This window comes from Oryzias latipes, chromosome 22 (genome assembly GCF_002234675.1).
Source record: "Oryzias latipes chromosome 22, ASM223467v1".
Classification (NCBI taxonomy): Eukaryota; Metazoa; Chordata; class Actinopteri; order Beloniformes; family Adrianichthyidae; genus Oryzias; species Oryzias latipes.
This window is the reverse complement of record NC_019880.2, coordinates 18,478,823-18,494,355: the sequence shown is the minus strand read 5'-3', so window position 1 is coordinate 18,494,355 and position 15,533 is coordinate 18,478,823. Positions and strand designations below refer to the sequence as shown.

The 15,533-nt window shown below is 39.0% G+C and overlaps 1 protein-coding gene and 1 pseudogene across 2 annotated transcripts in view; both read left to right on the top strand.

Annotated features, from left to right (window-relative positions):
* Positions 1-515: 515 nt before the first annotated feature.
* On the top strand, positions 516-7,598 carry LOC101172633 (annotated as a pseudogene). Its single transcript, XR_002289154.2, has 9 exons — positions 516-1,344; positions 2,871-2,963; positions 3,117-3,258; positions 5,910-5,997; positions 6,107-6,326; positions 6,563-6,823; positions 6,963-7,093; positions 7,176-7,314; positions 7,394-7,598. The product of XR_002289154.2 is annotated as an alcohol dehydrogenase 1-like (transcript).
* The window catches only part of LOC101172385 (alcohol dehydrogenase 1), an 8,583-nt gene continuing 536 nt past the window's right edge, over positions 7,487-15,533 (top strand). Inside the window, exons 1-8 of the mRNA XM_004085215.4 lie at positions 7,487-7,576; positions 9,311-9,489; positions 11,700-11,801; positions 12,440-12,581; positions 13,977-14,064; positions 14,180-14,399; positions 14,994-15,254; positions 15,419-15,533. The exon at positions 15,419-15,533 is cut by the window's right edge and continues 18 nt beyond it. Coding sequence (XP_004085263.1) covers positions 9,472-9,489; positions 11,700-11,801; positions 12,440-12,581; positions 13,977-14,064; positions 14,180-14,399; positions 14,994-15,254; positions 15,419-15,533 — 946 coding nt within the window. The 5' untranslated portion in view covers positions 7,487-7,576; positions 9,311-9,471. The remainder of the gene's footprint in view (positions 7,577-9,310; positions 9,490-11,699; positions 11,802-12,439; positions 12,582-13,976; positions 14,065-14,179; positions 14,400-14,993; positions 15,255-15,418) is intronic.

Genomic DNA, 15,533 nt, shown 5'->3' with positions numbered 1-15,533 from the left:
TTCTATATTTTTATTTGAACCCTCAAATGAATCTTACAGAGAAGTGTAAATGTTTTGTTTACCAAAGTAGAAAAGACTGGATGGATTTACCACTACCTACTACTTTTTTTTTTACATCTGTAATGGAGAATGATGCAGAATGATACTTGGCATTCCATGACCAGACACCAGCCAGCAAAGCTTCAGCATAACTGACCCCCAAGAACTGTGTTCCTGCACTGAGGGGGTCCAGTTCCCTCCCCAATGTTGGAAGACAAGGGTCCAGTAGACGGCAGTTGGTTGTTCTTCCTGTTTTATGGCACTAGAAAGAAAAACCAAGTTCCCTTATTTTCTTAACCCTTCTGCTATCTTAGATGACCCCACCCTTACATTGACGTGTTCTCCCTACCATGACAAAGGTGGATAAAGGTGGAAAGATTTCATGTAATCCATGGACACCAGTGAAGATCACAAATCATTGAAGAAAAAAGGTTCAGTGCACTGTCTAGTGGGTCTAGATGACCCAACTCCCAATGTTAGAGTGCCTAGGACAGCACAAGGGTTACAGAATGAAACAAATCTTTCCCTTTCAGCTTTTTACTTCAGGGTTCACCACAGAGAATCAGCTTAACCCGGGACTCAACCATATCATAGGTCTGGTTTGGTTTGGTAAAGATTTTACGTCGGATGCCCTCCCTGACACAGCGCACTGTATTTAGCCGGGCTTGGGACAAGCACCATGAGACCCTTGTTTGGTCCACTTGTGGCTACATAAAGAATGCAGCAGCTAAATCGGGAAACACTATACAAAATAAATGAACCCTTTATTTTATTTCAAGCCATGTATTTTTGAATCTATGACTATTAGATGATCTCCCGAGTTTCTCCTTTTTAAATACCAGTACACATTTGGACAACAAAACACCTGTGAAGTTTTAAAGTTAAATGTCTTTTCTTTTCAGGTTTATGTGACCAAATCTTAATCGTGCAAATGTTTTTTCCTTAATCTCTTCATTGTTTCTACTCTACTGTTCATGGCATAAAATGAATGGGTAAATAGGTTCACTAGAAAAGGTAAAATGCCAACCTGGCAACCACAGACTTTACCAGAGTAACTAGCTGACACTTAGGAGCTGTGGTGATTGGAAATGTAAACCTGGTGTGATCCTGACAAAGAGCTGAAGAAGACTCCAAAGGATCAGCACATTCTAAGATGTGTTTTGGGTCATGTCCTCTAAGAGCCAGAAAAAGCTGTTCTAAATTTATACTCTGTTGCCTGCTGTGCTGCAGCTGCTAACTTGTTTTCAGTCCTCAATTTTTAGCGGTTATTCCTCCAGTTCGCAAAAAATGTCAACAATTGGAGAGGTAAGCCAAACTTTGCTTGTAATTTATGTCATATGGTTGCCTTAAGTTTTAAAGCTGATGCTTGAGAAGAAATGTATATTTATTGGAGTAATATGTGTATATACTTTTGAAATGCTGAGTTAATTTTTATATATATTTTTATCTTTAGAACTTGTACGGGTTGCTGTTTCTAAAGTGACAAAGTCAAATGTTAACAGCAATATTTTTGGTTATTTAGCCTTTTTCAGGAGGGAAAAAATGGGTTTCATTTTCTTTCTAAATTCATATTTTCACCTTTTTTTTAATTCATGCATTTTTATTAAAATGTTACATTTACTAACTAGATATTTAGTTGGCAAGCTAAATATGTAAAAGTTAAATATTTTTTAAGTAATTATATTTGACAAACTAAATATTTAATTTGTAAACTAAATATTTATTTTAAAATTTAACATTTAGATTGCAAATTAAATATTTAAGATCCAGTTATTCTTTTAAATCTAAAAATGTAACCACATTTTTGTGTTAAATATTGAAGTCCAAATGAAATATGTGGTTTTTAACTAAACATTTATCTTGAAACTCTTGAACTGAATATTTAGCAAACATGCAAATGAACTTGCCAATGAGCAGAAATGGACCACCAAAATAAAAGCTTAATTTTTTTTTTTTTTGTGTGCCATCTTTGAATTCATTCTTGCCAGAGTCATCTATGCATGTACTAGTGCTATACTGATTCGACATGTTCAACATGCTGGCCAAAAACATTGGATAAGCTGTTCTAATGGCTATTCTTTTGTAAATGGACTTCTTGTCAGGACATCGCTACACTTTTGAGACCTGTCTGTACGGCCACCTCTGCTGGAACATCCCCGGCCTACCGCCTTGAACGGAACGGTTGTAGGCTCCAAAAATTTAAACGGATCGCCATTCGACATCTGACGTCATTGAAAAAAATGCATTTTAAAAAGAAAGTTGTAGTTACATATGCATGAATTAAAAATTGAGAACATGCGTTAGAAAAAAAATGATTTTTTTTTTCTCCTTTTTATTTCCGCTCATTGGTAAGCATATTTACTTTCATACAAATCCTCATGTCAGGGTAACTATTTTCATGATGTCTTTGCCATGAAAAAAAAAACACTAATATTGTCCTTAGCAGTTAGTGGAATTTGAAACTGCTGCTTTTTTTTTTTTTTTTTTTTTTTAATCTTTTGACATTTTCTAAAGCAGTTCTGTCAGAAAAATCCACTTGGTTAACCTCAAAACTTTTATACTTGTTTGCTGGCCTTTAAAAAGGCCAGTTCCAGAGGTATGGCACATATTGGTGATCCGCAATAAAAAGAAGCCTCCATTTTTGTTTCCCGATTTAAAGCCAACTAGGAACTACCAAACGTTGCAGTTCCTCAAATGACCACTGGAGGCAGGTTTCAAACTGGAGCAATTCGCTATTAAATCTGTTAAAATTCCAACTTGTTTTACTTTTCTGTTTATAAACTTGTATTTTGTTTTTTATTTATTAAAGTAATAAATGAACATATTTTTAGGTCATCGAGTGCAAAGCAGCAGTGGCCTGGGAGCCCAACAAGGCTGTGGAGATTGAGGTAGCACCCCCACAGGAAAATGAAGTCCGCATCAAGGTGAGAGCCTGCAGTTGTAAAGATGAACAAACTTTTTTTTCTTTTTTCAAACCATGTTTGCTAAATTAAAGAAATAACTGGATTAGTGAGGACACTTGCTCACCCTCCGCTTTGTTATGTGCTTAAAGCATTGAGTTAATGTTTTTGGAGCAGATTGTGGCGACGTCTGTCTGTCACTCAGACCTGTACCACCTTTTTGAGTACATGCACCCAGAAGGCTTTCCAACTGTCCTCGGCCACGAGGCTGCTGGGACTGTGGAGAGTGTCGGACCTGGAGTCACTGAGTTTCAGCCAGGTCTGTCTTTCTCCTCATTTAAAATACAAAGTATTTTTGTGAGCACCAATTAAAAAAAAAAACTGTGGGGTGGGGACTGATGTTTAAAGTGAGACCACTTTGTAGACCTACTTTATGGAAACTAACATTTAATTAGTGACTGAAATCCATTGTACCTGGTACCAAATGTAGACCTCTGCAAACAAGCAGTGTCCAAATTCTGTCTGGAATGAAATTCAATTCTTATTTTGTGGCTGAGGAAACATTTCTGATTCAGATTTCTGGTTTTAAAGAAACTCTTTACGGAGAAGTGGATTATGCTTAATCTCGGAAAGTAGCAGAGGGAGGATTATATTTTCAAAATTGCACCAAATGCAAAAGTTTTACACCCAAAAATGAATCCGTTTCTCTTTTAATGCGTGCCTTGTATAATGAATCCCACTTTCAGTTATACTTAAAATCCTTTTAATAAAGTCGGAAGAATTGAATATCTGTGAGACCAGGATTTTATCACAATATTTGGACTTGAAGATTTGTTATTGTCGATTGTCGGTTATGTAATTTAGTTAATGGAAAAAGCTAGTTTTTGCCCAATTGGTAATGCTAACTAAAGTTTCAATACATGACTTATTCATTAGAAATGTATTTATGGTATTTTGGCTTTGTTCATACCTTTAATGATGGGCTTATGCATGTCTTTACTTCTTTTTATCATGACGTTTAAACCCCACCCCCTTCTGGTTTTAATGTTAGCCGTGTTGAAAGGACTTTGGCCTCGTCTGGATTGTCAGCGGGACCGGGTGGCTGCAGGCAGAAAGGTGCCTGAGATGCACATTTGCACAAAGATCAAGAGAATTCCTTCAACATATAAAGGGGGGGGGGGGGCCACATTCATATTCTTTCACGCAAACTCCTTTTTTATGTTCTTTTTCTGAAGGTACAGATATGAGCTGCTGAGCCTCTTAAGCAAGTGTGGTGTGACTAACAAAGGGGCAAAACTGTGTCAAATGTGACAACCTACCACCACTGTAGGTGGTGCCTCTGGGCCCTGACCATGTCTTAAAAAAGGTCATATGGAGTCCATGGAAATGTGAATAAACCATCAAATAAATGTCCTTTACATTATAACTGGTTCCGTTAGAATATCTTATCTGATATCCCTGAAGCAAAGGTGGGCAAACTACGGCCCGCAGGCCGGACCCGGCCCACTCTCCATGTTTGGTCCGGCCCACTGAACAATATCAGAGACCCATGTTTGTTTGTTTTTTAAATCTGGCCATGCGATCAACACCCGCATAGAACGTGACATTTCAGTCCACCCTTCTGCAGTCTATGTTCAATCTGAAACCCTCTAAAATCTGTCAAGTGGAGCAGAAGACAGTCTTCCCTTTTTATGTCACAGTTCATCTTTCCCGGTTTAGCTCGTTCTTTTAGAGCGATTATGCTGCTTTTTTTTTTTTTTTTTTTTAAACAGTGCACTCTGTTCTGTGTCTTGATTGGCTGGAGACCCTGTCAATCAATCTCCTCTGTGCCGTGTCTCCTGTACAGAAACACGGAGCTCTTCAGATCTACAGAAATCTGTGATCACAATCAGATCTTTGTTTTCATTCTAAGATCCTGGACTTAATTTCTATGAAGGTTTGATAATTGAAACAAGAGAAAAGTGTGAAAATGTTCATGTCTGTCTGTAAAAAGTGTATGAAGTGGGCAGTGAGGAGATTTACTGTCATAAAATGTATGTAATCAAACTCCGTGGATTTCACAGATCACGGGTTATTTCAAGAACGAAACTCCAGCAATAAACGAGAGTACTCTGTACTGGTGAAAAGGTAACAGATATATCTAAAGCTGCAGCAGAAGACATAGAAATTTGCCTTTTTATTTTTTTCATTATTACTGGATGAGAAACAGACGTGCAGGACACAGCGCAGCTGCTCAGTTTTAGCCCAAACTGTTAGACAAGGGAGGAGCAGCAGCCCTCAAAGTCTCAGCGAGACAAAGACGGGAGAGGATCAACTATTTATTGTTTCTTCTTTTTAATGCATCAGTACATTTTTTCCCCTGGCTTTTTGTATTTGAAAATCAGTTATTTTTTGAATTTTAGTGTTATTTTATAAAAAGGATTATGACTTAATAAAACTTTATTATAGGGCTTTACAATAAATTATAATATAAGTCTAAAGTTTTAAATGACTTATTGTGGCCCTCACAAGAAAGATTTGGCGGACTCCACTGTAGCATCCATGTGGTGTTGGAAGATTTGTTGTTTTTCATTCTTACGATCATTCAAACACCTGAACGCAGCATTTCTCTAAGTTTTACATGAGGTACATCAAGCCATTGGTGCAATTGGCTCTAAAACAAGAACAAAAGTTTTAACCTAAACTCTGAAATGTTCTGTTTATAAAATATAATTTTCAATCCAAATGTTTTCATCCAGGTTCCATGTTATTTCTTTCTCACTCCACGCATCTGCTCCTGGTCCGCCCCCTTCTATCCAATTTTAGAACCCTATTTGGCCCGTGACCCAAAATACTTGCCCACCCCTGCTCTAAAGTCTGCTGTGGTGTCACTCGTGTATCAAGTAAAGAAACATGTTTGCAAATGTCCATGTTCTACATAGTAAAAACTTACTGTTTTTGTCTTTATTTGGATTATTTTTGTTCTTGTAGGAGACAAAGTGATCCCTATTTTCCTCTGTCAGTGCAGAGAATGTCGCTTTTGTAAAAGTCCCAAGACGAACCAATGTGAACTTGCATGGTGAGCTCTAACTTTTTAACACCATATGAGAATATTAACCTGGCCAAAATGTCAATTTGGGTGTTTGTATGTTTTTAACAAAGTTTGTCCAAACTTTTTCCTGACACAGGACCCGAGTTTGTCAGAAAATAATGGCCTCTGTAGAATCCAGGTTTACCTGCAGAGGTAAGAGGGTGCTGCAGTTTATGGGAACCAGTACCTTCTCGGAGTACACTGTGGTTCATCAGAGTGCAGTGGCCAAGATCGACCCTGCTGCTCCTCTGGACAAAGTCTGCCTCCTTGGATGTGGGATCTGCACTGGTTACGGAGCAGCGGTGAACACTGCAAAGGTGTAAACAAAATGTAGAATGTTACTTATTCTTTTTTTTTTTTTTTTTTTTTTTTTTTTTTACTAATTCCAATGAGAGCCGAAGTTTAAAGTATAAGGCTTAAAATATATATACATCGATACATGCTCATCGATCCTCTCAAACTGTCAGACCATAGAATTCGCTCCAATCATAGTCTTGACTTTTCAATTTTATTTATTTATTTTTTTAAATGTATATGGTCGTGTCTACTTTAGGTTGAGCCGGGCTCCACATGTGCAGTCTTTGGTCTGGGAGCAGTGGGTTTGGCTGCAGTCATGGGCTGCAAAGATGCAGGAGCCAAAAGGGTCATCGCTGTGGACATCAACTCTGAGAAAGCTGAGAAGGCCAAAGCATTTGGTGCAACTGACTTTGTGAACCCCAAAGATCACAACATACCCATCAATCAAGTCCTGGCAGAGATGACCAACGGAGGAGTGGACTACTCCTTGGAATGTGTCGGAAAAGTGGAAGTCATGGTGAGCAGAGTCTTTTAGGAGGACCAGAAAGACTGTACTCTTTCTTTTTCATGCAATCAGTGTGTAATCCATGGTTGCATTTTAAGATGCAAATATGACAGATTTTTTTTTAACTTTTATTTATTTTTGCTCCATCTAGCGTTCTGCATTAGAGTCCTGCATAAAAGGCTGGGGCGTCTCTGTGATTGTTGGCTGGACGGATGTTTATAGCATCAGTCAAACCACTGAACCTCCTTTGTGGACGTACTTGGAAAGGTTGCATGTTTGGAGGTAAGATATTTCCCTTGGGTGTTTTTGTTTTTTTTCTCATACGAACACTAGTTTTAAATTGTTCATACATTTGTGGGTACAGGTTTCAAAAGTAAAGATGGTGTAGCTCAAATGGTTAAAGCCTACATGGATAAGAAGCTGCTGGTGGATGAATTTATCACTCACAACATGACTTTGGATCACATCAATGATGCCATTGAACTGATGAAAGACAGTAACTGGTACATTTCCACAAACATTTGCCATTCACTCAAACGTTTTATACTAATGGGTTTTGTTTATTTTTATTTTATTTTGCAGCATCCGGACTGTGATAAGTTTGTCTCCAGAATAACCCATCTTTGAGATCATTATGCCCATTTGGTTGAATTGCTGCATTATGGAGCCTGTTTGCACATGGGAGATGAAGACGAGCAAATGCTTTTCCTGACTTCTGTCCACATGCTGGTCATAAGTGAAAATGTCCAACCTAATGGGAAATGAGTAAATGGCAACTACAACTCAATTTGTTTGTCCTTTTTCTTTGCTTAGAAATTCTAAGGAAGTGAACAGCAAGTACAGATGGCTATTGTCATTTTTAGTTGTTTGTTCGGTTTGACAGCTGAGGCTTAAATCAAAATGTTTTTCAAATCTGTACAGACAACATCTGAACCTCCTAATCCTCAAAGTATTTTTTTTTCATTTTTTCCCCAAAATTGTTGTGAATCTAGAGCAAAACAAAACAATGCAGTTGGAAAAGCCTGAAGCAAATGAACTACGGCTTGGTGGCCATTTAATGACGAACTCTAAGAATTGGTGATTTTCGTGGTGTCTACAATACGGGAACACTTTTGTACGTGTTATTTCTTTCTTTGTTTGGATTTGCTTTCTCTCATGAAATTTCACACACATGCCGCCAGCTCGAGTCTACTAACACCAGAGGTTTTGTTGACCTTTGACCTTAGGAAGAAGCCATCTTGAATTTTTAGTTCCAGACGCATACAAAAACTTCTCTTAGGGATTTTTATCGATCGTTTCGTAACTTATCGGGCATCAATGGCAAGCTACTGTGGGAAAAAAAAATGTTGCAATTAAAAGTTGTAGATTGTTAAAGGCGTGCGCAAAGTGAATTCACACCTGTTGCGGTCTTAACTAGCTCACACGTTTTGTATCGGAATTTTGGCTTGGCCCACACTGAACAACAATGTAACATACAATATGACAGTATTAAAACTGTGGGTGTGGTAAGCAATAAAAACACTGTTAAAAAAATGTGCTGAAATGAAAGGAAGTTTTGAAATTATTACGGGATGGCTACACGACCTACGGTTTGGTGACCATTTTGTGCCAAAACCTGTGATTTTGTACAATATTGGAAAATTACCCCCCCCCCCCCCCCTCTCCTGAAATTACACAAACTTGCCGCTAGTTTAAGTCTACAACCTGGGCTTTTGTCGACCACTAAGGGAAGGGGGCCGCCATCTTGAATAGTGAGCTCACAAAAGTGCCGTACTGCTAATACTATTATATTCAAAGGAATACTGTCAAAGTTTAATACATGCATCAATGGCTAGAACTGAACAAATTGAAATACACTGGATACGAACAATCCTCCATTGCTAAGGACATCCAAAAGTTTATTTTTTCCGATCCATCTGAGACAGACATTGACCTGTTCGTGATCCCCAGCCAACTACAACATAAAATGGTTGCTAAGGAGATAAAATCAACAGAAGAGCCGCTATCATGAAAAAAGTGGATTTTCTTCAACTTATCACATGTAGCTCTTACCAGTATGATAATCTTAAGCAATTGGGTTTTTTTTGAGTGAGTTGATGATGCTGATTGCAATGCTAGCACTTTTAACCACATTCGCATGACTAGCATAGTTAGTATAATTAGCATCTTAACCCTTGTGCTATCTTAGATGACCCCACCCTTAAATTGACGTGTTCTCCCTACCATGACAAAGGTGGAAAGATTTCATGTAATCCATGGACACCAGTGAAGATCATAAATCATTGAAGAAAAAAGGTTCAGTGCACTGTCTAGTGGGTCTAGATGACCCAACTCCCAATGGTAAAGTGCCTAGGATAGCACAAGGGTTAAGCTATGTGCTTTTCGTAGAGGTGGGTAGCGATGGTGGAGGTGGTGCGTAGAGGTGGGCGTCAGGGGTGGGTAGCGCTTGCGGTTTAAATTTTCTTTTTCTTTTTTTTTTTGTCCCCTCATTTGCTCCAGAGTTTAAAAAGTGGGCAAAACTCAAGGATAAAGACACCTGAAGGGTTAAAGTCCTGCCGGCAGAAAGATAAAAGCAGATCTTGCTTTGTCTTAGTTTTCCGCCGTGCTGCAGCTGAGGTCTTATCAGTCAGGATTTGGTAGCGATCCACTGCAGAGCAAAAATGTCCACAGCTGGGAAGGTAAGCAGAATTGTGCATACATTTTATCTCTCAACTTGTTTGCCTATGGCAGACATGTTTTGAAACTGCTCTTTTGTGCACTGAGTTATAACAAAATGAAAGCAGTTTGAAATGACAATTTTTTTTTTGTGGTGATGCTGGTGTTTGTAATTATATTAAACCCCTAAATCTACAGGTTTTGCTGTTCTGTTTATTTTATTTTTTTACAATTTGATCATTTCTTGGCGCAAACAAATGTTTAAACAAATGTTAGTTTTGACAGCATCATTTTTACACCAGACAGCAAAGAACGTGAAAATGTTCCAGTTATTGGTTTTAATAATCTAAAATGAACCGCCGTTTCTCCAATTGATTCTATTTTACAGCTGGTTCTTTGCAGTTACTGCCGAAGCCGTAAAACGTTTCCCTGATAGCAGGTGGACTTCAGACTTCTGTTTTCATTTTAGCCTTTATCAGGAGCAGAATTAAACATTTATTTTTGGATGGCTTTATTGAAAGGATGGTCAAAAGTAATATACTATTTCCATACATCATTTAAATATGATCAAATTAGTTCATTATAATTTCTCGGTTGAGATGTCATTTTTTTAACTGTGTAGAGACCAAATCTAATTTCAAACGCTCGGTTTTGTATTAGTCACAACTACTCTCAACTGCATCTCATCTAACTCAACTGCTTTTGGAGTTTTTTGGCAAACCTGCAATTTGCCCAGGGACTACAGTTGAAAATTAGATTAGCAGCTAACACTGGCACATTAACCCTTGTGCTATCTTTGATGACCCCACACTTACATTGACGTGTTCTCCCTACCATGACAAAGGTGGATAAAGGTGGAAAGATTTCATGTCATCCATGGACACCAGTGAAGATCACAAATCATTGAAGAAAAAAGGTTCAGAGCACTGTCTAGTGGGTCTAGATGACCCAACTCCCAACGTTAAAGTGCCTGGGATAGCACAAGGGTTAACAGAAATGTGCACTATCCCTGTTCAAATGACTACAATTAAATAAAGTTTTCAGCAAATATCGAACTGGTGATTTGATTAGCTCAATGAACACTGTGCAAAAATGACAAAACAAATGTATAAAGTTGCATCAGGTTAAAATATAAAACAAAAAAAGTCCATCCAGTCCAAAGCCGCTCCTCAAAGGTCCACCGTAGAAGCCAGTCGTGTGTGAGGAAATCTGTGTTGCTGCAGGTGAAAGGAACGCACAAAAAGGGGAATTTCAGGGTGCTGCATAATCAACATCGACCACACGCATAGACAGATCAGGAGGAGATGACAGCATGTTAATTCGGATTCCTTGGACCAGGTCAAAGAATTCCTACCTTAAAGAAGCTCTTTCATATCTTTTAGTTCTTGATGCTGCTCATTACAGATTTCAGTTTTGTGCTGGTCCAGGTCAGACTGTCAAATCAGTCTTTGAGTTGCAACTCTTTGAGCTGTTATGACTTCCCCCAGTTCTTTTTTCCAATGCCTTGGTCTCTTCACAGGCTTCTGGGAAAGTTGTCTCTGCTGCCGTGAATCTGCCGTAAAATTAATTCAGGTGTCAAGGGGTAATAGCTGTTTAGAAGTCCGTGGCATTTTGGCTTCTTAGCCAGCAGGGACAGTACTTCCTATTTGGAATGTGAGGAGAGAGGGGCCACTCACTCCAGTTCTCATATACAGTCATAGAGAAAAACTCACTCTGTTGCTGCTGTTCTATAGTCATTTACAGATTAGTTTTTCAACATTTAATTCTGAAGAAATAAAACAAGCAAAAATTTAACTTAAACTTGATTTGTCAAACTAAATGTTCTAGGTTTGACTATTTACAAGTTTAGAATGCATGTTTATTGCATTTTAATTTATTTTAATTTTATTTTTTTACCGTGGTTTAGTGTTTGAACTTTAAGTTGAATTATTTTTCATATCCTTTTGGTTCATCCTGAAACTTTTAAAATGTTTTTCAGTCTTTCAGTTCTTCACCTTCCTCCTTGTTTTATTGTATTCCCCTGAAATACAAAAGAATTAGTCAACAGTTTAAGTTTTTTCATATCAAATGTAATCGCGTACAAGTTGAATAAACTTTAACATAAACCAATAAACCTCACAGTACGAAAGAATTTCGGCCTGTCTGTTAAAAATCTGACATTTTTAGTCTTTATTTGGGTGAACACAAGAAACTTCCGTTTCTAGAATGTTCATGAATCTTTTTGCTCCCTCAGGTCATCAAGTGCAAAGCAGCAGTTGCCTGGGAGCCCAACAAGCCTGTGGTTATGGAGGAGATAGAGGTGGCCCCCCCACAGGAAAATGAAGTTCGCATCAAGGTGAGGGAGTGATGAAGACTCACAACTCAACAGTAGGATAGAACTGTTTGGCGTGAAAGGAAAAGGGTTTGGTCTGGTGTGGCATCTGTGAAATGCAGACTTTAAATTGTGGTTACAGTTCCACTTAGATCATATTTTGATTTATTTCAAAAGCGTTCCCGGTGGTCTTTTAAGGAAGATCCTACTGTTCTCGGGGCAAAATCATAAAACCTGTAATTTTCTGGTACAAAGTTTCTGCAGGGCTACAGTAGTTCATCAGAAATTCAGAGTTGTTGTTGTTGGAGCAGAAGTAAGCCTCCACTAATATTCCATCATCCCTTCATTTACACAGTCTCCTGCTAAAAGCCCCTCACTCCCCCCACGCTAACATTAGTCATGACACTACAACAGCGAGCAATATCGGAGCTATCCAGCAGTACAGTTTTGAGCCAAACGTCGGCTCAGACGAGGAAAATGAAGAAATGAATGTATTTATCTGTCTGCAAATGGATTTTTCAGAATGGAGCAGAGAGGGGAGACTTTAGCTCGCCCATTTCACTTGCTAAAATAAAGAAATGCCAATTTTATCTTTCATGAGAAAAATGCTACAAAAAGTTGTTGAAAACATAATTTTTATTGGAGTGCTGTCTTTGGTGCAGATTGTGGCGACATCTGTGTGTCACTCAGACCTGTACCACCTTTTTGAAAGCATGCATCCAGAAGGCTTTCCAACTGTCCTCGGCCACGAGGGCGCTGGCATCGTGGAGAGTGTCGGATCTGGAGTCACCGAATTTCAGCCAGGTCTGTGTTAAATCACTAACAATCCAAAAGCGGCATTTATTTGAACTCTTTTATATGACAACTAAAAGCCCTCGAAAGTGTCCGCAATCCATGTTTCCTTCCGTTTGACTGTAAATTCGCGGTGGCAAATTTACAGGGTGCATGGCAACTCCATTATGGTAGCTTTACTGCAATTTGATTGATGTCTCAGATCAACCAGTTTTGGGTTATTTACATACATTAAAATGTACATTCTTGCACATATTTAGTGGGACAATAGATTATGGTCATCTTCATGCTATAACTGCACATGTTTGGGAAAACAACAACCCCTTTATTGCAACATCGGAGGACAAACCAGATGATAAAAGAGAAGAACAAATGCCTAAAGGCTGTCATGGTCAAAGAAAGTACAGTTTATATGTTCTGTTTTAAAGGGTCTAGTCATGCTTTCCTTTCAGAATAAACTATATCCATATGATAATATATTACCTTTGGCACACAATAGAACACATTTTAATAAAATTGGAGGTTTTGGCGCAGCTAATTTTCCTCCTCGGAAGACGACTTGATCTCTGAGGCTCTCGCTCCTTGTGGGTGGCGTCCTTTTCATGACGTCATCCTAGAGTCGGCATCTGCAGCGCGTCTTTTTGCCCTTGAAAACAAACAGCCGAGTTTTGGTTATCATATCAAAACATGGTTATGGGAGCAGCAGCCAAAGATGCCAAGATCTGTTCTCCACAGAAAATCCCTCCAGTTTTGGCTGGAGGAACCCCAATCCATTTCCAGAACAGCCGAGAGCCGTAGGGGCCAAGAGATCCAATCAAAGCTTTTTTGAAACATTTAAGAATTTGGAATTACAGAGGAAACTCCAATGTGAGGCAAATAATGTTTACCCTTAATCAACTATCAGTTAGAATTGGGGCTGTATGTGGAGAAAAGAGAAAATATTTTATAGATAAAATGGTGTACAAACTTTTAGACGTCCACTTGAAGCCATTTTCTAAATGACTGCTTATTTTTGGATTTTTTTATTATTGTTCAGACTTACATTACAGATGAAACTTTAATGCAGCCAAACTTTTGCAAAGATGGATATGAATATTGTGCATATTAAACGAAAGCATTATTGCTGATCACCACTAGCTCCATGGAGAAAGTGTGTGTGTGTGTGTGTGTTAGCCTGGGGGCAGTGCTGTCAGTTGTTCATGGAACGGGCTGCTCTCACTGGTCTACGTCACCTCGTGAGAACCCAATCATTTATGTGGATTGGGAGGGGCTGGTGCTTAGAGCCCAGGTTTTTACGGGAATTCGGGAATGGAGCAAAATACCGCTTGGGGTTTTTTTTTGTTGTAAATTACCATTATAAAATAAAAAAATCAAAAGTTTTGAAATATTTTCTTTGTTTTCCTTTAGGTGACAAAGTGATTCCACTTTTCCTCTGCCAGTGCAGACAATGTCGCTTCTGTAAGAGCCCCAGGACAAACCAGTGTGAAGCTGCATGGTAAGCCAGACCTGCTACTTCACATTCTGTTTTCCCTTTACATTGTACATAGGAACTTCTTCCAATATTCCTGACTTTTTTTTTTCAAACATGGGGGAAAAAACCTTTTGTACAGGACTCGGATTCGTCAGGAAATAATGGCCTCTGTAGAATCCAGGTTTACCTGCAGAGGTAAGAGGGTGCTGCAGTTTATGGGAACCAGTACCTTCTCGGAGTACACCGTGATTAACCAGATTGCTGTGACCAAGATCAACCCTGCTGCTCCTCTGGACAAAGTCTGCCTCCTTGGATGTGGGATCTGCACTGGTTATGGAGCAGCGGTGAACACTGCAAAGGTGTGTGTTTGAGACTGTTGTGCACAAAACTAACATAACTACACAGACATTTAACAAAGACTATAAAGAAAAGACTAAACACAAATCTTGGTCTCTTAGTGTAAAAAGTAGAACAAATGAATAATAACCAACAGAAGTAAAGCAAATAAACATTAAATAAGTCCATTAGTTTCTCCCCTGGAGGTTCCTGTAGATGGCGCCTGCCCAATTGTCTGGAGTATTTAAAGGCTGTGAAGACTTGACCTCCTCCTTTGCCGGTCCTCACAGCACAGCTCCAGGAGCAGAACCTCAGCCACACCTGTAGGGACCAGCAGCACCCTCAGCACTGGCAACTCAAAAACGGGTGACATTAATTAAACAAACCAAAATAAGTAAACTAAACAAATGTACGTGTGCTACAAATAATTATTGAAAACGGAGAATAAATTTATATTTTAACTCAAAGAAAGCTGTGCATTTAAAATTAAAAAGAAAGTGTGCAATGCTGGGAGGAGGTTACTGCCATTTTGTTTGTTGGTGTGGCAGGGTATGCTGCCATCACACCTATTCTTGAGTAAAAGTAGATGGTCGTGTTAAGAGCATGTTTTATTGCAGGTTGAGCCGGGCTCCACATGTGCAGTCTTTGGTCTGGGAGCAGTGGGTTTGGCTGCAGTCATGGGCTGCAAAGATGCAGGAGCCGAAAGGATCCTCGCTGTGGACATCAACTCTCAGAAAGCTGAGAAGGCCAAAGCATTTGGTGCAACTGACTTTGTGAACCCCAAAGATCACAACATACCCATCAATCAAGTCCTGGCAGAGATGACCAACGGAGGAGTGGACTACTCCTTGGAATGTGTCGGAAAAGTGGAAGTCATGGTGAGCAGAGATATTTGAATCTAATCTAGAAACAAATGGACTTTATTTCATTTGGAACCTGTTATTTTCTAATCAGACATCTGAGTTTTGTGTGTCTGTTGGTTGTATTTTTTGTTCATGCTTTGCTGCAGCTGGTCTGACGTGTAGAATTTTACTCCATACAGCGTACCGCCTTAGAGTCCTGCATGGAAGCTTGGGGCGTCTCTGTAATTGTTGGTTGGACAGACATGTATGACATTGCAATCAGACCAAGTCATCTCATCTGTGGACGGACGTGGA